The 26,391-nt window shown below is 42.6% G+C and overlaps 1 protein-coding gene across 4 annotated transcripts; it reads right to left on the reverse strand.

Moving 5' to 3' along the window:
• Positions 1–1,075: 1,075 nt before the first annotated feature.
• On the reverse strand, positions 1,076–26,391 carry CSNK2A1 (casein kinase 2 alpha 1). Of its 4 annotated transcripts, XM_075276891.1 has the most exons (14): positions 26,300–26,391; positions 24,926–24,988; positions 13,256–13,433; positions 10,611–10,722; positions 8,943–9,044; positions 8,791–8,841; positions 8,639–8,698; positions 8,451–8,534; positions 7,977–8,087; positions 7,721–7,822; positions 6,462–6,562; positions 6,170–6,318; positions 5,969–6,094; positions 1,076–2,683 (listed from the first exon to the last, which is right to left on the reverse strand). In XM_075276891.1, exons 3-14 carry the CDS (start codon positions 13,354–13,356, stop codon positions 2,568–2,570), a joined length of 1,215 nt encoding a protein of 404 aa, XP_075132992.1. In that variant the 5' UTR covers positions 13,357–13,433; positions 24,926–24,988; positions 26,300–26,391; the 3' UTR covers positions 1,076–2,567. The 4 variants fall into 4 exon arrangements, with proteins under 4 accessions (XP_075132992.1, XP_075132994.1, XP_075132991.1 ...); XM_075276893.1 differs by lacking the exon at positions 24,926–24,988 and having other exon boundaries at positions 6,008–6,094; XM_075276890.1 differs by lacking the exon at positions 24,926–24,988.

Here is a 26,391-nt window from a genome sequence, read left to right on the forward strand (position 1 = left end):
CCTTAACTGTAAGAGCCTATTTCACACCTTCCCTTGCTTAGATTTTTGGCACAAAGCAGACGATCACACAAGCCTGAGGATCTCCGCTTTCACACTGCCGTATTTAGACTGGAAAACATTGTCCGTGTGTCCATAGCTACTATGAACTAAATTTGCAGCACTGATTTAGGATGCTGCAAGCTTCCGAGCTACCCTGACTCTACTGACCTGTACTTCTAGCAAAGTGGAAATGAAGGCTAGCAGACCCACAATGCTGCAACTTCTGTTAACAGGAGCCACAGGCAGGCCAGGAAATACCTGCCAGAATACGGCTCTGTGGTGGGACCTCCATACACGACTATTAGGAATGACATAGTGCAACACAGCTATCCCCACCGGCATCTGAAATCAGACTACTGCCGAATGAGTGAAGATTAAATATACATTTTCTACCTAAAAAGCAGTGAACATTTGCCTAGAGGTGTCCAGCCAATCTGTTGACTGAACACTTTATATGGACTAATAATTGGAAAACCAAATGTTCTTTGAATTGCTTGTTCCTGATCATTGCCACATCTAAATAGAAACCAGATCACCCAGTAAATGTTCATTTATCAGGTAATTGTTTATATGACCATACAAATATTTGATGGTTTTAGCAAACTCCCTTGCATAAACAGGATATGTTGCCAACAAAAACTGTATTGGCAGTCATTAAAAACTATTCCCTCTTCTGTGTAATGGCACCCAAATGTCTCCATGGGAGACTGGGTCTTGTACTTAGTAGTATTTGGGAGATGCTGGGATTGCACCCCTACAGAGTAGAGGCTGCCCTCACTAATATTCCAGGCCAGCTGGTGAGTGCATATGGAAGATTCAGCAGAATAACAGCCTTAAGCAGCGAACATTATACCAACATTTCATTTTATATAACTGCAAGATAGTCATGGTGGGTGGCCACACGTAGTCCACTGCAACACTCCAGATCTGTGCTCATATTGGTAGACATGTGAGGAAACACACAAGATGAACAAAAATAAACTTATTACAGAATTCTGCTCCCACCCAAAAAAGTGGTTACACAGCGGACAGAATCTAACCTTGATAAATAAAACCATGTTTATTTACACCAAATAGTTCCAACATTAGATCTGTCACATGTGAAGGAAAAAGCATTGTCTGTGTCACTGGGACATCTCTTGCTGGACACAGGGACAAGGGAAGGGTGCAAAGGAGGGGGGGAGGGAAAAAATTAAATTGTCAACAGATTTCTGTCGGGAAAACATGGGAGAAAAGGTAGAATAGAGGGTGTCCCAAGTGACAGTTCCCCACAGTAGATGTAAAGTATGAGGTAAATTTTGAAGGGAGGGAGTGTCATTCAGACATCTTAGAAGGTGGTTGGGGCTAATGAAAAAGTGGCTGTCACTACGGTCCCTGCTAGGAAAGTAGGCATGGTGTGAGCTTAATGGGACAATCACCTACTTAATATCTTGGGGCCAGGGGGAGGGAGTGTTAGGACACTGTCTGTGGAACAGCTCCACCTCACGTGTTTAGAGGACACAAACATTAAGGGCTAGGGAAGATAGACTTTACGGGTGCCCACAAATAACTGTCTCTCCAGGGATCATTCCCATTTCTGTGGAACAGCTTTTCTTTGGAAAGAAGGCAGGCCGAGCCGGAAGATGTGGGGAAGTCGTCTTTCCAAGCATGCATTAGCAGGGTACAAGTAATGAAAATCAGAGTACAAGTTATTGTGAGCGCCACCCAATGGCTTTACAATCCACCTGAAACCGGCTCAGCTCCTGCCTCTTATTTTGCAGCTGTGTATGGGAAAGGGAACGGTATCTGGAAAGACTCCAAGTTCATAAGTTATTTATTTTTTCCATAATTATTTAACCCAGTCTTACAGGGACAATGAAGTAACATGGAATAAAGTAAAACTAGGATTTGTGGCTTAGCTTTTGCCATACTTAGAAGTTTTAATTGAAGGACCATGCTGAGCCAGTGGGGTGCTCAATTATTCACCCAGAAAACTGGCATTTGCACGCAGCAACGCCCAAAAAGGAGGACAGGTGCAGATTTGAAAGGTCCCTCACCCCTCCCTCGGCAGGTGGGGACACAAAAGGGAACATGAAGGGGGATTGAACAAAATATATATATATATTAAAAAAAAAAAAAAAAAAAAAAAAAAAAAAAAAACTATCCAGGAAAACAGCTGAGGAAATAACAGGGAGGGCCAAGTCCAAGAGCCACATCCCAGAGACATAAGGGCAACCTGTGGACCAGGAGCCATAACAAAAGTAAAAAAAACAAAAAACAAAAAAAAAAAAAAACGAAAAGAAAAAAAAAAGAAAAAAGAAAATTATTCAGCCTATAATATTTTTTTTTTATATATATAATGACGGAACTACTATAAATCCACAAGCAACTGCTCAGACACGGCGTGTCCAGGGGGCTTTCTTGCTCTTTTGGGCAGCCCCCAACCTCCACATTTGGTGGGTGTTGAAGTCAGGATAAGGGGCCAAGGATCAGGGTCTCCTTCCCAGATCTGCTGCCCTCTCCTGACCAGGCGCCAGGAGAATAATTCTCTACTGTGGGGCTCCGGCAGTGGCTGCTACGGGTGTCCCGAGGGTGTTGGTTGCAGAGATGACAGGTGATCCGGCTAGAGATCCCAAAGCTGAGGGAGTTGGCACCGTGGAAATCCCTAAAAGAAAATCAATAAAGATGTAATTGATCGATATTAATATAAACCCTAAATTTATAAATCTTGTTAATTGTATTCTCATTTAAAAATTCCCCTCATGTATGCCGAGACCACAGCCTTTACACATTCAGACAATGAGAATATGGCCAAATAATTTTGACCACTGAGGGTTTGATCCAATTATATCCAGTTTAGACAATCCTTGGCCACACAACAGCAGAACTCTTTTTCCATCCTAGTAGTCAGTGCAGCTTGTATAGGTCAGGGTTCGTTCACATCTGCACCCGGGAGTCCGTTTTGAAGGTTTCCGTTTCCTGCACAAAACAGAGCAGGAGACGGAAAGCTGCAGGACTCTTTCATACCCATCCATTTTAATATGGTTTAATAAAGGCTAAATAGTCTTAACTGATTGAGCAATTTTCATTAATGTGTACGCCACAAACAGTTATCAGGTTATTCAATGAAATATTAGTCTGAAGAAAGGGCAATTAGCATGTGTAGACAGAAAAAGAACGCATCCTCAGTGTTTGCAGGTCTGAAGTCTGTGCTGATTTCATAATCGGGTTACAAACTAAATTTTTTTTTTTTTATGTGGCTTGTGAGCCCCATATAGTGATCACAATGTACTTTTTTTTTTCCTATCAGTATGTCTTTGTAGAATGGGAAGAAATCCACACAAACACGGGGAGAACATACAAACTCCTTGCAGATGTTGTTCCTGGGGATTCGAACCCAGGACTTCAGCGCTGCAAGGCTGTAGTGCTAACCACTGAGCCACCGTGCTGCCCCTACAATATAATTTGATGCTTGCAATAGACCAAATAACTCCACTGAGATTGGTATCTCAGTGCATTCAAACACTAGCGTAAACTAGACTCATTAAAGTCTACAACATATAGTGGAGGACAAGAGGAGCAAAAAGATCAAAACTGCCATTACCTACTAATGCTTCGTTCACACTTGTGCCCCTATCCAGTGTTTGCCATTCCGCTGGGTTTCCATCCTCAGACCCGATGAAACTGAAATGGGGACGGAAACCCGGCGGTCAGCTTTAAAACCCATTAACTTGAATCAGTTTGTAAAGGTGACCGCCGGTGTCTGCCTGCGGCCTGTCCGAGGGGAACCCCTTTTTTTTTTATTTTTTAAAGCCGGACATGCAGGACCTTGAGTCTGGCTAAAAAAGAACAAAACAAAACAGTTACCCTGTGGACAGGCTGAAGGCGGACACCGGCAGTCACCTTTATAAACCCATTCAAGTGAAAGGGTTTTAAAGCTGACCACTGGGTATCTGCCCCTTGTCCAGTTTCGCTGGGGCTGAGGAACCTGGCGGAATGCACACACCAGACACAATGTGAACGCCGCCTAATTGTGCATATATATATTCTATCAATTGTGTACATAAAGGCTTTTTCCCCTGAGCATAACTATACCTAGATTGGTTACAAAGTATAACGTGTTTATAAATAAATATATTTCTAAATATTTTCTCTCGTGAACTCAGTGGGGACCAGATGCTATTGGACCGGAAGGTTCTATGATCAGGCACTAGTCAAATCCAGGCATGATTCCCTTAATGTGGACAGGTTACAAGGCAAGAACACTACATGCACAAGACGATAACCCGGCTACAATAATGAAGCGAAATCTATAATTTGTATTTGCAAAGATTAATAACTTTAAGGGGCGTCATCGCTGGGCGGTAAGGAACGCCCCCTATCACTGTATAGCACAATAGACGCTGTGATGAGGGTCATTTATGACACTGAAGAGCTATGGTAACTGAACCAATAGCTCTTCAGCGGAGGCACAGAATGGGAAAGCCAATAGTGTGCTGAATTCCGCGTACTGTCGGCTTTCTAGCGATGTATTACACCACATGTGCCCCGGGGACATGAAAGGTCCTGTTTAAAATGGTCTACAAATGTAAATATGGTAAGGATGTTCGTAGTATGAAGCACCTTACCACCTCCCTTCATCATAAAGTAGAAGCTGCCGATGCTGTGTGGTCATCTTGGGACGCATACTGTGTTTTACAGGGTCTCTACTTTCTCCTCCTTCCCCCCATTTATCTCCATTCCTCTTTCTTTTGTTGTCCCTTCCCCATGTACTTGTTATGTCACTTTTTGACCTCTCTCTTTACATGTACATAGTTTTTTTTTTTTTTTTACATTGTTCGGTGTACTGGCACTACATTATGGTATTTTGTCCCATTTTCAACTTGCTGTATACTTCATGAAAATTTTTTAAAAAAATTAAGTTTAAAACAAGTAAATATGATTCTATTCATGGGAAAAAGCCTTTAACTGACCGTTGACTTCTGAGAGTGCATGTAATACCACTATTTCCAGGTTAGCTCCAATGACTGCTATAGCACAAGCAGCTAAAGTCTCTTCAGTAAAGCTCATTACTGAAGCCAAGATTTAATGAATTAGTATCTAAAAACAGAATACCTGTTGTGAGTCGAGTTCTGAATTTAATTATTTTACACCCACTTGTTTAGGATTTTAGATTGCAAGTGCTTTTAGTGAAAACTGATTAAAACAAAGTTTAGGGTAAAAGACAAGAATAGAATGTAAAATATTTTCAAAAGAAAAAAAAAAAGAAAAAGAAAGAAAAACTGCAAAATAAATGACCAAAAACCTTACGTTGTATTGGAGAAGTTTTTTGCTAGTAATATTTCACACCGCCTGTAAGGCTACAAAATATTGAGAATTTGTATACAGGTCTTGATAATGCCTGTTCCACCAGATTACACAAGCTCCTCTGGCACTACACTGAAATCTATGCCATTTCACAGCTGGTCTAGGTTTCAGGCATTATATAACAGCAGAAAAGAAGTGAGAATGAATCTATTCTGGCGGAGGCTGAGGGTCCCAGCCACAGCATGCCCTCACCATAGCCCCCTTTCCAGAAAGTGTTGAGGGAGACAAAAATAGCGACTCTAATGCCATAAAAGTGGCAAAGGTATCCCAGAGTTTACAATTTGAGGTTTGTCCAATTTAGATAGGCATCGTATCTAAAAGCAGATCACAAGGCATAGCATAAGACTTGTCAAAGACGAGTCAGTATAAGTATGCCAAAGACTTTACAAACTGGTCTTGTAGGTTTGTGGCCATTTAAAAGCAGTGTAACACACAATATGTATGGTGCCATGGCATTTGATTTACATCAGTTACACCCAGGAAATAAGTCATGATGTATTACTGCAGCCCATATTTACACACACATATCCTGCACAAAACGCCACCACCAGAGGGAGTCCTAAAGCATTTTCCAATGACTGACCTGACTTATCACGGTTACTGGACTTGGGCTGGGACTGACCTGACATCATACTGGCGCTACTGACTGGGGTGCTGCCACTGGGCATGTTTGAGGAGCCCATCCGAGACTGGTCCTTCACAATAGGGTCTGCAGAACAAAGATATATGAAAAGACAGGCAATAAAGAGAAAACATAGAAGGTAGCAAGATATTGAGCACTCACAGAAGTAAGGGTGGTCCATGGCTTCACGAGCAGTCAGTCGTGTCTGGTGGTCATATCGCAGCAGCTTATCCAGGAAATCCAAAGCCTCTGGACTAACTAAGTGTTGATTCTCACTGTGCACAAAGCGCTCCCATCGCTTGCGGGAATGTCTAGTTGAGTACACAAAAAATCCTAAGAATTAGGACGGCTGAACAAAGCTAGTAGTAATGTCTAACATGATGAAGAGTAGCAGGAGATAAGATAATCCTTTAAGATGAGTGTCTAGTTGAGGTCTAGCACATAAATGCCTCACCTGCCCAGAATATCATTGAAGCGTGGATCCAGTTCAATATTGTATTTGTCAATGTAATCATACAGATCTTCCGTTCCCAGTACTTTGGCTATCCTCACCAACTTAAGAGGAAGAATTATAACTTTTAGACATTACGCTTAACAACCAGGTACCACAAAACATGAGCATTCAAATATCTACTGAAACATTGTATTGAAGTAAATGTTCACCAGGAGTTCCTGCAGCAAGGATAACCCTCCAATTGACTAGACAAAAAAGAGCTGTAAGCAACCTTAGGGGTTAAGTGGTTCTAGTGGTTCACATACAACTCAGTTTGTACATTTTGATACTTGTAACAAAAAGAAAAAAGGTTCTGCTGAATCACGCTATAGCTTCTGCGGCTCATTCAGCTGAATAAAAGCTGAGAGCCATTTAAGGTGGACATTCACCTCAAATTCATCTTCAGTTTCCACTGTTTGAACTACCCTAAAAGGGTGCAAGTTGGAATGTATGAAATCTGAGGCACAAAAACGTGCAAAGGACTTCATGAATATTGTTATATGCATATGTAATAAGAACAAAAATTAAATTAAAGAAGTTTTCCAGGCTTACAGACTGATGACTCTCACTAGGATAGGTCTTGGCAAGGGTTCTAACACTCAGGTCCCACTCTGATCAGCTGTTTGAAGACACGGCAGCATTCAGATGAGCACTGCGTCCTTTCCACAGAAAAACAGAGCTATCAAAGTATAACGGCTTAGCCTGTTCACTTGAAAGGGACTGAACTCTACACAGGCCATTTGACCAATGAACCTATGAGGCTTCAAACAGCTCATTCGAGGGGAGTCCAAGTGTTGGACTCCTGCTGATGTTCTATCCTCAGGTTATCAATTAAGTCCCTGACAACTCCTTTGACCTACCTCACAAGCCACAAATAGTTTGAAAGTATTTTATACCTGTAAGCAAAATAGTATGGTGAAGATTTATTAAGTCCCTACCGCGGCGGTGTTCTGGGGTAAAGTCACAAAACCGAAATTTGCAACTTTTTAAGCATTTGTGATCTAATTTGTCACAATCTGTTTTTATGCAGTCCTCACCACATTGTTTTTTGCCAGAGGATGTGCACAATTTTAAAAGAAGTGGGTGTCTTTTCGTAAGTCAGGCACATTCTCTGGTAGTGCAGGGATCACAAAATGGGTATACAACCCCATATACTGTACAAAATCAACTTGATACAAATTAAAATCCTTCCATTAAATCTAAATGTTGCACAAACTCACCTGATCATAGTTATCATGGCCATGGAAAAAGGGCTCCTTTCTAAAGATCATGCTGGCCAGCATACAGCCCAAGCTCCACATATCTAGACTGTAGTCATACATCTGCAAGACAAAACAGTAACAAAAATTTCCTGTGATGTTGTATGTTCAATTCCTAGAAATCAAAGAATCTGTAGCTTACATGGAAGCCAGCAAAGTACTGACAAGCACATTTCCTCAGTCCAGCACTAAAAAAAACTGTAAGCAGCAGTTATACCTGATAATCAACAAGCAGCTCAGGCCCCTTGAAGTATCTGGAGGCGACTCTCACATTATATTCTTGCCCTGGATGATAGAATTCTGCAAGGCCCCAATCTATTAGTCGGAGCTGGGAAGAGACAAAATGTCATCAACACTGCTAAGAACACAAGCCTCAGTAGTGGCAATAGTCTTTAACCTGGAATATTAGTAACATGTTGCGATAACTGGGATGTTTGGGACAATCAGTTGACCTTTATCAATAGACAACTGGCCATCATAGGGAACCCCGAGAATGCCAAACCAGATTGATGGAAGCATCCCACTTATCTTCTGTGTTACTAATAAACCAGTTGTGAACACTAATAAAAGATTAATTGAGCAAAATTTAAGGTTGCTGTGAACTTCATTATCTATCTCTTTCTATATATTTTATGTATATATGTCTTCATATATATTAGACTCATGTTGCTAAATTGCTCGCCACACTTACCTTTCTGTGCTCATGGTCAATCATAACATTATGCGGCTTGACGTCTCTATGCATTATACCCATACTGTGGCAATAGTCCAGGGCCTGTAGAAACAATATTATGTCTAAGAACAGGTTTCTGACTAAGCACACAATCTACACTATATAAAGGAGCAACAGGAGGAGGAGGAAAAGGAGCATCACTATACCTTTAATATTTCATACATGTAGAACCTAATGTCGTAATCTGTTAAAGTCTGATATAACTGCTGTGGAGAGCAAGAAAAATTTAATTATTAGTAAATGAAGATGACACGCCAAAAACATTGGGGGGTAGAAAAAGCCATTTCTTGGTGCTCACCTTAAAATCTGTGTTATTGACATGTTCAAATACCAAAGCCGGCGTTCTGGACTGTAAGAGAGAATATCAGATTAAAGAAGCAAGCCCAGCAATACTAGGCTATTTAACACTGGATCTAATGCCCAAGCCACAACTAGATAAAGGCAGCTCACCACGGGATCTTTCACTATGTCAGCCAGTGTGATTATGTTTGGCCCGCCTCGCAAGTTCTCCAGAATCTTGATTTCACGCTTAATTTTCTTCTTCTTCACAGGCTATAAATAAAAGGTGAAGACAGTAGGTGTAAGAATAACGCAACAAACTTTTCATTACTAGAAAAGTTACAGCTCATCAGTATATACAAGCCACTTGGCATTTAAGTGGCCTACATTTGTTCTACACTGCCTGCAGATGAGAAGATTGCCCTATTTTTAATGCATCACATATGGACAACCAGCTTTTCTTCCGATTAAGAACAAAACTTCCAGCATGCCCTGACAGGCTATGGCTAACAAGTAGTGTTGAGCAAACTCGAAGTTGAAATCAATGGGGACCCGAACATAGTGACCCAAAAATGGCTGTAAAATGGGGATAGTAAGAGGTAGAGGGTGGCAAAAGGAGTAATAACAGGGCAAGTGCCCTGCAAAAAAATAATGTAGGGAAAGTACTTAAAATAACCTAAAATAAAATAAATTGTGGGATCCACTAAAGAACGTATGTGCAAGTTGGCTAAGAATAGGTGGATCCTCTTGTCAATGATAACATCCCCTGCCGTGCTGAACACATTCTGATAGGACATCTGCTGCAGGGCAGGCTGGAACCTCCAAGGCAAGTTCTGGCCACATGCAATTTACCAACCCAGAAATTGAACCAAGGGACCCATTGCTCAGTACCAGATGTGGTGACAGATTACTTGTCCACCAGTCAAAGTCTGTGCTAGGAGACAGTATGGGTACATACGCAGTTAATTTTTACTGCACTAGTTGATGGCCTGGCTATACAAATGCATTTTACTATAACTGACCTGAAAAGGGCATTTATTCCTAGGTTAACTGTCCCTCACAGTATCAGGCTCCTCTCCCTACCTAGTTGCACTGCCCTGAAGAGAAAAATTATTAAATTTTGCCAAGGCCCTGACTGTTCCCATCTCTAGCCTGTCCCTACCTAGCCTAACTTGCTAGAATAGCAACGGGACCTGTGACCCTGCTTCTTACACAGAGGGATCACATGACCTGCCTGGCCAATTACAACCACACCAATACTGGGTATGTCTGTCAGCTTAAAGCTGGTTGATTGACTGCCCAAACTTTAGTGCTGATGTTCGGGGTGGAGTACCCGAACCCACGAAGATCGGCATGGACCCGAACTTTGCAGTTTGGGTTTGCTCATCATCACTAACAAGGCATGCTGGCAGTTTTGCAACAAAAGGACAGTCACAGGCTTAAGAGCAATCTGTCAGGTAAAAATGGGATTGGATATGTGAAAAAGGATGAACCATGTTAAAATTCAACATGCGCTGTCCTTTCCACCACTGAATGGCCTCAGTGGTCACATGGGGAACAGAACTTCAGGTGATGAAGGCACAGTGCACACCCTATCAGTGTTGCTGGCCAACACCAGTGCAGCAGGGAAAGGCATGTACGATTTTTTTTTTAAAAAAAAATTTAAATGAGAGTTAATCAATTCCTGGACAACCCCTTTAAATGCCTAAATGCATTTATACTATGACAAAATTATTAATTTAGAGGTACAGTATAGCTCCTAGGATCTGGGGGTTTCTAGTGAATTCCAGTAATTAGTCAATATTTTGACATTTAAGGGCCACGTAGAAGACAACCCACCTTCAGAATTTTCACAACGACTTTTTCATTATTGGTGATGTTAATGGCTTCAAAGACTTCACTGTACTTGCCCCGACCAAGTTTCCTCACCAGCTGGTAGTCATCCTGGTTCCTGGCATATGGAAACATTTTAAGCAAATTCACATTAGAAGTTCATCTACATAACTCACAATTATCAAAGATCCTGACAACGCCTCGGATAGGACCTTTAATCCAAGCAGAATAGTTCTCTTCCTGCATTTGTTCCAGGAAGAGTCATAGCATTAATAGAAGGACTCTGAACTCTGCTAAATATCTAGATTTTGCCATCCGTGCGTCTGACCCTCGTCTATTGGGAGGATCCAGAAGATAAGACATTATAGCATAGCAAGTAGATATAAAAATCCATAGTCAGAAAAATTCCAGTCAAAGCAGAAAAAGTGCAGAAAAAGTACAGAAAAAGTACTAGTCACCTAAGCTACATTAACCTTTTAATATAGTTAAAGATGGTATCATGCAATCTTTTTTGTCTTTTTAATGGCGTGATATCTCAGGAAGAAAGGACAATTAAAGAGACCTCAGCCAGAAGTTACAGGTTATTCATATTCAATAAGAAATTATGCTTAACCTTACATACATGGCTCGCTTCCACTTTACCCGCCACCTTGAAAAACAGTAAAAAAGACGGGAGAAGGTAGCCTAATGTCCTTTAACCAAAAAAATACTATAAACAGACAAAAAACTGCCTGAAGGAAACCAGAATACTCCATTACTGTAGGATGGGTTTCCTAAAAATGCTTATACCCATACAAGACATCATTTACTTGCCTTACGGATGCTGGATTATAGGAGTTAACTATAACGTATAGTTTATGGAAGAAAGAGGTTAACTAATTTATGATTAAAACTTTCAACGGTTCTGTAAAAACAGAAGCTCCACTGCACTGTAAGCTCCACTCTGGCTGCATTAGGGTGGCGTCCTATCCTGCTAGATCTTACTGTGTCTTGTCAGTTAATAGATTAATTATTCACTGTGGACATTAAAGAGGAACTATCACCTCCTGGGGCACATGCCATGTCTATAACGCTGTACTGTGAGAGGGGGCATTGCTTACCGCCCAGCGATGGCGCTGACCAGTGAGGAACTCCACCCCCCCAGTACTCTTCTATTGACGATTACTATCAGGAGGGGAGGGAGGCGTTCTTCACTGCTCTCACAGTTCAGCGCCATAGACGCTGCTGTAAGGAAGGGCGTTCCTGACTCACTGTCAGAAATGCTCTTTTGACAGTGAAGAGCTATGGTACCGGCACTAATAGCACAGAACATGAAAGCAGCTGAATTCAGCCCAATGTCGGCTTTCTAGTCTAGTAGTGTATAAAACCACATGTGCCCCAGGAGGCGAAAGGTCTTCTTTAAAGGGGTTGTGTGGTATTTTAGTGCTATTAATGGGTTAATAATGGCACCAAAATACCTTTAGTGTTTTGAGCGATTTCTTTACAGCATTTGTTTACATGCTTCCCTACCTTCCTGCTGTCTTAGCCTACAACTCCCATGAAACCTCTCTCTCACACCCCATCCCTGTTTCTCTAGCTAGCCCTTGGATTACTGGCCTTATATACCTACCCAACTCACTCAGCCCAAATTCCCCCCACAATCATACTTACCTGTCTTCTATGTCCTGGAGATCAGCATCTTCTTCTGTGGACTACTTGCGCATGTGTGGTATGCGCTCTTCGCTTTTGCTGGTGACTGTACAATAAATTGCACAGGCACCAGTAGAAGCAGAGGAAGTGCTGCTTGGTGCCAGAAGAGTGAAGATGGGCAAGTATGTAAGGGACGGGAGAGTTTTGGTGATGCTTCGTTTGCAGAAACTGAATGTCACCGGATCATCAGAAAATGTGCCTGGAGCGGTCATGTGAGCGTCCCAGGTATATAGGTAAATATAGATTTTTGTTAAATAAAGTCAATTAGTAGTTAGGCAGGAGGGGGTTTAGTTTAGGAATTGATTTTCTATTTATCCCAGACAAACCCTTTAAAGAGGACCTTTCATCAGATCGGGCACATGCAGTTTTATATACTGTTGGAAAGCTGACAGCGCGCTGAATTCGGCGCACTATCGGCTTTCCCGATCTGTGCCCTGTGTAAAGCGCTATCGGTCCCGGGATCGTAGCGCTTTAGTGTCAGAAGGGCGTTTCTGACACTTAGCCAGGGACGCCCTTCTGCCCAGCAGCGCCTATCGCGCTGTACAGTGTGAGCGGGGAGGAACGCCCCCTCCCTCTGCTCACACAGCTCATCCATAGAAGAGTATTATCAGGAGCGGGAGGGGGGGGGAGCTCCTCCCCGCTCCACAGTACAGCGCGATAGGCGCTGCTGGGCAGAAGGTCGTCCCTGGCTAAGCGTCAGAAACGCCCTTCTGACTGTAAAGCTCTACGGTACTGGGACCAATAGCGCTTTACACCGGGCACAGATCGGGAAGGCAGATAGTGCGCTGAACTGCATGTGCCCCAGACCATGAAAGGTCCTCTTTAAGCCCAATCATGTGGAATTAATAAAATTTATAGGTCACCATTTCAACAGTTGGGACTTTCACATCTTCCAATATTAGCTAAACAAAGCCTAAAACCTTATTTTATATGAGGCCCCACAGCAATAATGAAGTACTCACCCCCATTCTACAACATGAGACTCGTAATCCCAATATTCCCGGGGTCTGTGTGTGTTCACATCCGTGTAGACACGGGCCCGGCTTGGCACAGGTCCCGACATGGCGATCTGATTGGCGGCCAGAGGTGGACAGTTATTTTACAGGACCAACACGAGTAGATGACGAAGGAGGAGTCTGACTGCAAAGAAAGGAGAGAATAGTTAGTGGAAAAACATCAATACCCTCCCTTCAAAGAAAGTTATATTCTGCCGACAGTAAAGCGCAAAGTTGAGAAACCCTCATGATCAGTTATATGAAGTCTAGATGGTCTTGCCAATGTTGAGCCCCACTGGCTACACTTACAGCTCAGGTACAAATGAGCTGATCCAGTTACTGAATGTCAATAAGCCCTTCTGCAAGTTTACATATCAAGTAAACTGGACCTTTCCAACGTGATCCCTTACTACAATTAGAAGTCAAAGAAGACATCTTGTAGTTAAAAGACTAAGGGCAAACATCATTGGACAGAGAAGGATGGTCGTTTCAACCAACTTCCAGCTACCAAATGCTAGGTGGTTAGAGCCCTGGTTTTGTGAAGTCTCGCAAACACGCTGAACAGGCTCTTATAGGCCCAGATAACCAACCAGTCATTTGGACTTTCAACAAGCACAAGCAGCTCCCAGATTCCTTGTCCACCATTCAGACAACTTCATTAAATAACACGTCCCTGCCTGAATCAGGTACATTGCAGAAGAAAACCTGGTGTGTCACAGTACTCAATATATGTCCTTACATTGATAGCGGTCGGCACCTTTGTTAGTAGTGGTGCCGTAACTGAGAAACCTGGACTGCCACAGCATGGAACTGTATAATCTTTAGCAACATGCCTAGTCTCTTTGGAATCAGACAATCACTTTCAAGACTGGAGGTCTCAAGGCCAAGCAGTTTAATTATGGCATTGCTGGGGATCGGCATACTGCCCCAACCGCTGATGTGATGATCTGTGGAGCCATTGCATATGACAATAAGTGACAGTGATACAAGCAGGGCATCCAAAAAGCATTTATCAGCAAGATAATGCTTGACTGTAACACAGCAAGGGTTACCCACAAATCTTTCCAATTTGCAACCCTTCCTTGGCATGACTGGTTACCATATTAATCATCAATTGAGCATTTATGAGACCAGCAACCTACAAGTGTGCAAGACTAAAAAGCCCAGCAGTACCATCTGTGGGCAAATGTGCCAGAGGATATCGTATGAAACCTGTACGCCTCCATGGACAAATACATAACAGATTAGGTGAAATCTGATTTCTTTAACCTGCTTTTCACTGCGTACAGGTTTGTGTGTGTAAAGCAGGAAGATTTACCTCCGCCATTATAAAATGTAGAAACTTGTTTCTGGTGTCTTATGGAAGGACATTTCCATATTTCATATAACCTGTATTATTTCTAGAGATCACTAATTGAAAACAGTCGGGATTTGGAGTGGCAGCAGGTTTATATAAATGTCTAGACTGTTTTTAACCAATGATAACTGTAAATAGGACAGGAAGAATCTCCCCTTTCATATGACACCAGAAGCAAGTTATATTGCCCAAGTGGATGAAGTAACCCTCACCCACCCTAATTTTCCCTGCATTAGACCGAAAACTGCGCACAGTGAGAAGCAGGGTACAACTTTCAATAGAGAGAAACAGACAAAATTTTTTTACAGTAAAGCCAAATTTAAGGAGTCAAATGCAGATTACAAAATGTAACAATGACACAAATACCATCAGAAAATAAAAACTTGTTAAGAAGTTTAGTCACGCTTTTAAGGCTTACATAACCAACATGCCAAACCACTCAGTTATGTCCTAAAAGTACAATAGCCTGTATTGCAGGAATTTACTGCTCGCTCCCTCCCTCCAGTTCAGTGGTACCCGCCGCTGATCACTACTACGCTGCCCTCCAATTAAACAGTAACTAGACACAGCCACAGGGCCTGCAGCGCTAAACAAATCGATACCTTGCCCAGACTATACTGACACAAATATGCAGACGCAAGTCCCGAACATAAGAGGCGTAATATGATAAGCAATAAGATTACCTACCTGATAAGGCTCCAGAGAATTAACAATACAAAACCGTTTAGATGCAGAGATTTTTGCAGCAAAGTGATCAGGTAACCAATGTCCACCCCATCTGCAGCTATAGGGAACTGAAGGACTTGGACATGAAGCAGTAAGCTGGGAGCTCAGCCAAGGTTTAGAGAACTATATGCAATTAAATACCATGAAAGTGGAACTACACAGGCTTTGGCCCACCTAAAATTTGGAAACGCCATTTTATTTCACAACACAAATGAAGGCTTAATGGGAAACTACAGCAAGAAGTGTAGTTGTGTGGCCCTCTGCCGCACAAAGGTTTTGTATCTAGTGTTCCCTGTTACACTATTGTTTGGACACTGTAGTAACTCATGACTACCATTTGTGACACTTTCCACACCTTGTTTTTCCATTCCTAAACTTCACCCAGGGTAGGACACATTTTGAAGGTAACAATTTTAAAGCTACAAATAAAATACAATATTTATTAATATTAGTCATCTTTTGTCTCCTAGGAGTGTGTGCCCAAGTTGTAAAAGATTGAAGATGTCTTCACTAAACTCTACGGGAGACAGAAGGATTGCAGTGAAAAAGAAGTGACTCAAACTCAATTCTCAATGGTGCCGCCTAACCATGTGACAAATGTATCCTGTGTAATTATATTGTACAGGCGTGTGCCGTAAAATCTGTAATCATGTCCTATGGAGACATCACAGCATCATGGAACGCCGACTGCTGGTCTGTTGATACACTTATGAAATGACCTGGAAATACCTTGTTGATAAAGGATTATGCCACATAGCCCTTGACCAGAGGATAGGAGTTAAGTATCTCATGGCTAGGGGTCAGACTAATGGGACCCAAACAATTAGGACAATGGGTTCCACAAACATACTCTGAATGCAGCACATAAATGAAGTACTGCTGTGCATGCATTCAGTATAGATCATCAGTATGTGGGGGGTTGGCCTGTAGGTGTTGGAAGTTGGTGCCGTGAGCTGGGAGCTTCCACTTGCAGCTTCCAGGACCCAGAAGTTGTTGGGACAGCTAATCTGTCAGGTTTCAGTGTCAAACCCCCAAAGATCAGTATGAAAACCCTTTTAGGCAGAGGCCCAACAGGTCGTAAACACTGTGATTTGCCTGCGGCGTTATACAGTACAGGTAAAGTGGATGGGACTCATGCGAATCCCATGCCCACTTTGCATTTAAAACCGCAACAATTTCTACCATGGACACACCAGCAGACGCACAGATTACCAAGTCTGACACGCACATGAAAAGTCAAGGCAAGTGCTTTAAATGTAAGGTCTCATACACACGACCGAATGTACAGACGAAATGGGTGCTGACTTTAACGGAAGGTACTCTGGTCTCATCCAACTACATTCCATGATTTATTAATTTATATGAGGGTTCAGTCCCATTAGGATCTGGTATAGCAGGATAGGACCTGCTCCATAATGATCGAATCAGAGAAAAGTATCAGAGTCCAGTGCGTATGGCCCACTCGGTCTTGAGCATGGGCCTAAGGCACTCACAGATTCACACAAGCTGGAACACTAAAAGGGGTATATACCTACCTTGTAATCCGACAACATAATGCTAGAATATACTAGTAATTTATATTCAGTGCTGTGCCGATTTAGTGCTGCAAACCCTACTAAGCTTTCCCGGCAGATTTGGCCCCAATAACTTGAATGGAGGTGCTACAGTTTCCTGCTTTGTTGGTAATTGGGACAGAAAGTGGTAATACAATGCTAAAATAGCACCGGCGCTCAATCATTTTCAGGATCAGTGGCGGTCTAAGAGTTCAGATCCCATAAATGACAAAGTTCTGCAAGTTGGGAACAGCCAAGACTGTATGGGAAACACTGTATATCTGTTGTAAGACACCACAAGGAGACAAGCATTGTATAATTGCTTCTGGAACGTTCTGTATATCTATATGCATCTATAGATTTATACACAGATCAGGAAACTTGAGGAACTAAAGCACTATATAAGGAACTCTCAGAACTTGTAATTATAGAATTATGTTTTTGTTACGTTAGGGGGCGTTCACACTACCGTCGGTGTCCGACATGTAGTGTCCGCTCAAAATCTGTCACGGACACTAGGAGCGGACACTAGATGTGTCCGTGACACCTGTCATTCACTTTAATGGGCATCGGGTGCGTTCTTTTGCACTCCGTGCCCGTCCTTCTCTGTCCGCAAGAGAAGATGTCCGACTTCTCAAGCGGACAGAAAAACCCTGCATGCAGGGTTCCTCTGCCCGCTTGAGAAGTCTGACATCTTCTCTTGCGGACAGGGAAGGACGGGCACGGAGTGCAAAAGAACGCACCCGATGCCCATTAAAGTGAATGACAGGTGTCACGGACACATCTAGTGTCCGCTCCTAGTGTCCGTGACAGATTTTGAGCGGACACTACATGTCGGACACCGACGGTAGTGTGAACGCTCCCTTAAACAGAAGAAAGGTAGCAGATATTCTTTAGGCCTAATACACATGTTGGTGCACACAGTGTTGTGCTAGGCGTGTTTTTCATTAATTTCTATGGTCCCATACACATGACCATGTCCAAAACTCAGGATGGCCCCATACCATGCGCACTGTCCCCAAGGTATGGGGCCATCCGTACTGTCCAATCACGGCCCGGCAACACACGCATGGTCACAGGCATGTCGCCTTAGTCTGGAATTAAAGTAGAGCAGTGACAGGATCTCTATTCTCCATGACAAACATTAACATCTTCAAATCTTGGCACATACGACACTAAAAATAGCGCATGTTCTACTTTCAGTGTTTTTAATTCATCAAACACAAAACTCCTTCCTTCTAAAGCTATTTCACTCTCAGTGGTGAACAGATTAGCCACACATGAATCCACTTACTATGAGGGTCAAAGGCCCTGCATCAAGCTGGTCAGCCATTGAACAGATTGCTGCCTCACAGATCCATAGCCACAAGCATTCATATAGGGTTAGAACTTTAGGGGAAATCGCCCATGTCCTTGTACACACCTATAAGGACAAGTCTACTCACTTTCTCTGAAATTCTGCAACTCAAGCACAACATAAAAATCCACAATTGATTTAGGTATGCAGCAATGCCAGATTATATCCATTGCACGGCGATGTGAAATCAACAATGAAATCTGCATATTTTTAATGTGGATTCAAATGCAGTTACTTAAGGAAAAATGACTGTGTGAACTCTCCCCAAGGGGCAGTCATGCCCATTTTTCTTTTCCTAGCAGCTCAATAGCTTTCATGCCAATTGTCCTGGTAAACAGAAGCCACTATAAAGCGCTATTGTTTGCCCAGTGACGAGGCTCAGTACCATTTCCATTCAAGGGAAAGATATTTATTGACTGGGTATGGTGGTACCAAAGCAAAAGTAGGTCCTCAGCGAAGGTTTGTTAGTATGGACAGAACAATATTTAGTTATAACCCATAACACATCCAAAGTGATCCAGTCAGGAAGGAGCAAAACACAATGACAAATTCCTTCTGCGGTGGCTTGTCTACTTCAGAAACATTGGATTGAACATATCGTGTAACATACCCTAATCCTCCATACCCCATCACCAAGTCCCACACATTATAGGACGTGCACAAAGCAATATGGGGGACGTAACCTCTAGGCACCCATCAGGGGCCACATGAAACAGGGATGGAAACAAACACAAAGTACATATGAAAGATTTGTACCTTTTCTGTGTTTGGGATCCAAAAATATGTAAGTGTGATCATCTATACACCATACTATCATTGCTGAGGGTCACGCCTCAATGTACAGTCTGATTTTATTTTACACACTATGGATAACAGCTTTCTTTATGTTGTTGTTCCATCTTGAAAGTATATAGTGTTGTCATTTTCCTAAGGCAGAAGACGGAAACCTGTCAGACCGGGCCCGTCCGTGAGCGCTTTATGCTCTCTGCGGCTGTGTTTTTTTTTTTTTTTTTTTTTTTAAACCGGACACAAAGTCCTGCATACAACACTCACCAACGCAGGTTTCTGTCTCCTGCCCAGTTTCGGGCAGGAAATGGAAATCTGCAGAACGGAAACCGGGGCACAGATGTGAACAAGCCCTTAGTAATCTGCCGACTCCAGATAAATGGCCTCAGATAAGCATGCCCAAGCTCATGACATACTACTTATAGTTTATAAGTGCCCATTCATACACCAACCTATGCCAATAATGGGTGGGGGCTGAGGAATCACTTCTACGCCAGGTAAGACGAAGCTATTGGTTGGATTTACTCAGTGCTTATTTTATTACTGAAGAACTGCGTATATTTATTAATTGCCATAATGCGTAGCACAAGTTACATAGCATTCACGTGACATCCATTGTATTATGCAATTAAAAAAAACTGAATGTAGTTCAGCAAAGTAAATAAAAAACAACTGTTTAAACCCAGCTCTATACTGCCCAATATTGAAGGCAATTATCAGCAACAACCACTCATCAATCTTCACCGTTTCCTTGGCTTTATTTTACTTGCAGCTCTGTGTACCCCTCCCTTCTCCCCTGAGATTAATTCCCAGGTAATACATCATTCCCACATCTGAGGTCATATGATGCTGCTGTGATGGTTCATTTGCACGCTCACTCTTCCCACCCCCTCGTGAGCAGGAAACAGAGCGAGAGCAGGCAGATGAATCATGGGAAATGTAGTTTGTCCAAAGATTCACTGCATGTAAAAACCAGTGATACAAGGAGCAGCAAGTAAATAAAACCTAGTAAAATAGCCAATCAAAGGCTGCACAAGGGACCAGTGAGTATTTAGCACTGCTGGGGATGTATTTGAAGATAATTTTTGGAAGCTGGATAATCCCTTTAAGACCACATGTGCAAAATGCACTTTCACGCAAAAACATGGCATGTAAACAGACTATGCTGCTGATCACATCTTTTACGCAGGATAAGGCTAGGTCCACACCAGCGCTCAGTATACGTTCAGGCTTTTCATCCCCAAACCAGCTTTAAAAAAAAATATGCAAAGACAAAAGACTTTTTTCTCTGCATTTTTAAGGTGGAAACACAGCAGACCCCATTATAGTCTATGGGATCCGCGGAAAACTGCGTTTTAATACAGGTTAGCTTTTCGTCTTTTAGGTCCACAAGCAGACACGAAGAATGGAAAGCCAAACACTAGTGTGAACTTAGCGTAAATGATGCAGATTATTTGTACCACATTATCCTATGTATAGACCATTCCAATTGCAGTACAGACCCATTCAGCTTGCCTCAGTCTGTGTAATTAGACTGCTGCAAACGATTACCCATCAAAGTGTTTCTCATTCATTGGCAGTTCCACTGGCCAAGATTTGACTGTAGTATAGCCATAAAGCAATAACTAATTTCCATATATTATATTAGAATGTAACTATATGAGGTGGACAATGTGCACCTCATGTGGTAAATGGCTGACACCCAAAAATAAAGGGAATCAGTGGAAACCCAAGATAAAATGCTAATATCTGGTATAAGGCTTACATAGCGAGCCGCAACCTAAAAGTGACGCGGAAAAAACTGCGGCGGAAACACATTGCTATTTTTCACCCAGCACTTTTCACAGAAAGTCAACAGAGCTTTACTCTGCAGACTTTCTGCTTCTATTACACCAATATTGAAGCATTTCTGTACAGGTTTTATTGAATTCTTGTAAATCGCCACATGTCAACGGTTATTGAAATCACAGCATGTCCGCTGCAGATATTTTTCTGCAATGTGTGGTTGGGACTAGTTAGGTACTGTAAAAAGCCAAGGTTTTTGTTGTGGCGTTTACGCTATGTGGAGCCCTGGCCTAAAGGTTCACACTGCACCACCTAATAAGTTTTACTCACAGGAAGTGCTCAAAGTGGATCACTCCCTCTATGCAAAACTACAGCTGTATTAGGCAACATGCACACGACAAGGTGCATACAGCCGGGCCATGACATCCATTCACCAACTGTACCTCCACAGCCCCATTCACTGCTTTCAGTGATCCCTGGCCACAAAATGGACAGAAATAGGACCTGTCCTGAGTTTTGATCTTGTTCATGGGGCCTGTGATCCACCCCAAAATGGCGGCACACATGTGCCACTGGGAAAATAGCAGCTGGAGACACTTAATGACCATGAACAGCGCAAGCACCAACTGAGGGCATTGCACAGCGAAGACCTGGTGGCTTTGTCAGTAGCTCTGCTCCTGAACGGTCATCATATTCAAATATCCAACATTTGCCATACTGTTATGGTGAATATTGGGAAATGGTTAAATAGGAGCTGTCCTTTCAACAAACTTTGCATAAATCAATATTTGGCTCTGCATGCTGCCTGTTATGTCACCTGCTGCAGGTCCATAGAGTACAGGGGAGTCAGACATGTGACCAAGAGTTGGAGCATTAAAGGAACAAGACTTCCAGGCCCCCCACTCTGTAAAGCCAATCATTGGGACTCCAGAGGAACTTCATATAGATTTAAAAAACTAATTTGGTGTATCATTTAGCAGCATTCTGTACTTTGTAACAGGTATTCTTTAAAGAGGACCTTTCACCACTTTTGGGCACATGAAGTGTTATATACTGCCAGAAAGCCGACAGTGCGCTGAGTTCAGCGCACTGTCGGCTTTCCCGATCTGTGCCCGCTGTAAAGAGCTTACGGTGCCGGTACCGTAGTGCTCTATGGTCAGAAGGGCGTTTCTGACCATTAGCCAGAGACGTCCTTCTGCCTCGCGGCGCCAATCGCGCTGTGCTGTGGAGCCGGGAGGAACGCCCCCTCCCTCTCCTGATAATACTCGTCTATGGACGAGCTGTGCGAGCAGAGGGAGGGGGGCGTTCCTCCCCGCTCCACAGCACAGCGCGATAGGCGCCGCGAGGCAGAAGGACGTCTCTGGCTAACGGTCAGAAACGCCCTTCTGACCATAGAGCACTACGGTACCGGGCCGTAAGCTCTTTACAGCGGGCACAGATCGGGAAAGCCGACAGTGCGCTGAAATCAGCGCACTGTCGGCTTTCTGGCAGTATATAACACTGCATGTGCCCAAAAGTGGTGAAAGGTCCTCTTTAAGTGGATCTGGCCTCTTAATTCTGGCACACCTCAGTCATGCCAGAGCGCAGTACCATTCATTTTAATAGGGTGGAGATGTGGAATTGCCATGTCACCAACAGACATGTCACTTCCTGAGAAGAAAGCAGTTAAGTTTTTGAAGTCCTGCATAACCCCTTTAAGTTGATTTCTGACTTCCAGTATGAGGCACAGCCCCTTTAACTCTTCACATTTTATCAGAAAAACAAAAAACTTGATAGTCTTCAGTAGTTGATACCTTTTTAATGGCTAACTAATAATGATGACAGATTACAACGTTTCGGAACTCTAGGCTACTTTCTCAAGTTTTAAATTTACTTGAGAAAGGACCCGAGAGGTTCCGAAACGTTGTAATCTGTCATCATTATTAGTTAGCCATTAAAAAGGTATCAACTACTGAAGACTATCAAGTTTTTTTGTTTTTTATATTTCCTACCCACTGGCTAACACGGTATGAGTACAAACTTTTCCTTATACATTTTATCAGTTCAGAGAGATTCACATGATCTAGATGAAGTGAAGGAATCTAATAGGAATAAGCAAATACTAAAGGTAATACTGGCTAAATTCTAGATAATTGGGGAATACGTACATAATGAATTAGTGATTTATTTATTTTTTATATCACAGATGTAGTTGCCAGTATTTCATTTCTGAACCTGGGTGTTCCCTGATCTCTGTACCACTCACTCATTACATAGAAAATGCACCAAAATGCAGAACTGGCACATCCCTGGACTGTTTGCCCTCGTTGTGCCACTTCTATGCAAGTTTTTTTAGTGTACAGATGTTAGTACTCTCCCCAATGTGTCTTTAGACTCACTCTGAAATCTATGCTATATGCATCTTGAAAGAGAGAGTACATGACATATGTAGCAGTTCTAAGCAAGCTGGCCACGTGGCTAATCATGCCAAATAATAACCATGTTGAAGAGTTTCAGCCAGCTGAAAACGTCAATCTGCTTTTGGCCATCCAGTGTCCGTCAACATAATATAGCGATCCCGAAATTATCTAGTATCCACCTATCAACTTTATGAGAACTGAAAACTACACATACAGCCTGCAGAGAGAACACCAAATGATGGTACCAAATACAATTCATAAAATGGCCAGAAATTGTGTTATTCATCATGCACGCACACAATAGCTTATCCTGAAGTTATCGGAAATGACAGGCAAGTTATAAAGCTGAGGTCACAGGGAAAAAAATCTGAATTTTACACTCTAAAGGTATGACACTTAATTTAATCTCATCACACTGTGGAAACTCATATTTCTCATGTCAGGGGGAGGGGGTAAAAAATGCAGCCAAAAACCATGTTTTGCTGCATTTTTTCGCAAAAGGTTTTTGTTTTTTTTTTTAGTTGTGTGTGTCCTTAGCCTAAGGTTGATTTCAAACACACAACAAAACCTCTACTACTCTAGATCCATATTTGGATTTCATAAAAAAAAATCCCAGAAATCTCTGTATGTGACCCTAACCTTCCAATTCAGTGCTGTAGCAATTTTCTATATTTGTGTTTCAAGAAGCATTGCATTAGCCGCGCACGTCACTATCACTAAATGTGAACAAGCCCCAAGTAAGGTCTAATTATATTGGACGACAGAGGAGAAAAAAAAAAAAAAAATCGTACTGTATATTTTCCTGGGAGATTTTATAGACTCCCTAAAGAATTTATTATTTTTTGCACAGGTGACTACTCTGACTCTCCATGCTCCTCTGGAGATCATTGTAGTCTGCCATTATTAGGCCGTCACTATGCCCTCTGGATTAATTAGGGAAGGAAGGTATCTCTCTCTAAAGAGGTCATACCTACGATACCGTTTAGGACCCTCTTCTACAGGCAGTTAACCAGAGTAGCTTCCTTGAAACTTATATGACTACCCAATGCACATACTACACAAACATAGGTTTACCAAGTAAAAAGGATTGCCATTTGTACTTCCTATATTATGAGGATATTGACTTGGAACAATCCCTTTCAAGGTTAAACATTTATGGCTTATCACGGTTCTGGTGCCTAAACCAATTTTGGGTGGTCTCTTAAAGAAAAATTAACGAGTATTTTTATTATTGAGTAATTAGATATAGTTTGTTACATGCATACCATATATTCAGATAACGGCTACACCAAATCATTGGTCTCAGCTACGACGATCGCATTCATAGCAAGTGACTTCAGAGGTCAGTGATGGCTACCGCAGTTATGTGGATGTACAGCATATAAGGGGAAGTTTGTTCACACACAGGAATTTGGATATCATTTTGAGGCACGTTCCAGATTTATAGGTTGGACTTCACGTATTTGTGTCTTTATCCAACCTTACCTACTATGCCAGAAACGGATTCCATTTCGGAAGATTTTTTGTTAGCTGATTTATATCAAATAGGGGGAAAAAAATGCAGCCAGCACTTTAGTTTTTCGTCTGCAAAATGCACACAGATCACGTCGCCAAAACAATGGATAACTCGCACTTCTGTTGATAAGTCAAACAGCAGGTTAAAAAATACTTTACCTTGACCAACAAATCAGTCTGAACAGTTTTCTGCTGGAAAATCCTTTTACGTGCTGCAAGTTTCTGTACGTGAATTGATAACATGAATGTTAAAATACAGAAGTGATTGGGTGAAGCTTACTGACCAAACATTTAGTTACCATCAAGTCTATGCCCTCACCATAACATACATTCACTAGGTCTGAGTGACTGCTACATAGTAAAGTCACATGACCTGGACATCCAAAGGCTTCTGCAAGACACAACAGCACTATGGACTAACTATTACGGAAACCCCAATATTAGGCAGCACTGGGTACCATGCTGGAAACCGGACTAGTCAGTGGCGTCCTTTATGTGACAGACCTGGCTCTGCCCTCAACAGAACAACAAAAATGCAGATGTGAGCGAGAAATAATATTTACTTGTACTGATAATGGGTCATGATGCAACTGCACAACACAGAGGTAAAGGTTGCATGGGGGTGCAACCCCCAACACTCTGTAAAACAATGGCGCCGATATCTCGCGTGATACATTTACTACAAGCAATGCCGGCCAAGTAGCAATGTGCTCCCGAACTGGTGTGGCCACATCACCCCCACAACTATATCACATTGGATTTTTATACCCTGCAATAAGCTACAGCTATAAAGCCTAAGCATTGGGCCGGTCAGAGAAGATCCTGCAGATGCTTTATATTTACATTCTCCGCATCATTTCCCAGGGGACATCTACAATTGCACAATAAACAGTTCTTCATAGTAACGCACATAAGAAGTCACATGACCACAAACCAACTATGGCCACAGAATTAGTACGCAAATTGCTATTAACACGCTTTTATTATAGTCGTCAGTGGTGATAAATGTCACAAATAAGGAAAGTTATACGGTCACAGCGGAGTGCGCCAATCATTTCCTACCCCTATAACACTGCTGAAATATTTGATGCATTAGATTGGGACTTCTTCCCCGAGTAATAGCAGTATTACATACACACCAGGCAGAGAGAAGAACATGCATCACTTCTGCACAACATCCACACATTTCCTTCATTCCCTCCTCGACCATCAGCCAAGGCCTTCCATAGCCCACCTCCCCGTCACCACACCCGGACTCACCCGCAAAACCACCCCCATCAATAATTTACCCTCCTCAAATGAAAGGATGAGGCCTCAGCAGAGCCCCGGCACCTTCCATTAGTTAATCCCAGGCCACCTCACGTTACCCTGGATCTCCCCGGAAAGAATACCCCGCCCCCCCCCTCCTCTTCACACCCGGAGATGGCGGGCGTCCAGGAAACGTCAGGCCCCGCCCGTCGGCGGGCTACAATGTAGTTATTAACACTGTACCCAATCCCACCCTGTAGACCAGGCCCTGCTCTTGCCTCGCACCTGCTGTTCCCGCTCCCCGCGGCCGCCGCTCCCGCCGGGATCACACAGACAATATGGCGGAGACACACGGCCGCCAGCCGCAGGGACCACAG

The sequence above is a fragment of the Leptodactylus fuscus genome, chromosome 6 (genome assembly GCF_031893055.1).
Source record: "Leptodactylus fuscus isolate aLepFus1 chromosome 6, aLepFus1.hap2, whole genome shotgun sequence".
NCBI classification, from domain to species: domain Eukaryota; kingdom Metazoa; phylum Chordata; class Amphibia; order Anura; family Leptodactylidae; genus Leptodactylus; species Leptodactylus fuscus.

Excerpts from the sequence above, each read along its gene's own strand:
- CSNK2A1 (XM_075276890.1), bottom strand. The coding sequence starts at position 13,356 with ATGTCGGGACCTGTGCCAAGCCGGGCCCGTGTCTACACGGATGTGAAC. Across the intron at positions 7,823-7,976 it reads AGCTGCTTGTTGATTATCAG|ATGTATGACTACAGTCTAGA; the intron begins GTATAACTGCTG and ends TTTGTCTTGCAG. Across the intron at positions 6,095-6,169 it reads CATGGACCACCCTTACTTCT|ACCCTATTGTGAAGGACCAG; the intron begins GTGAGTGCTCAA and ends TTTGTTCTGCAG.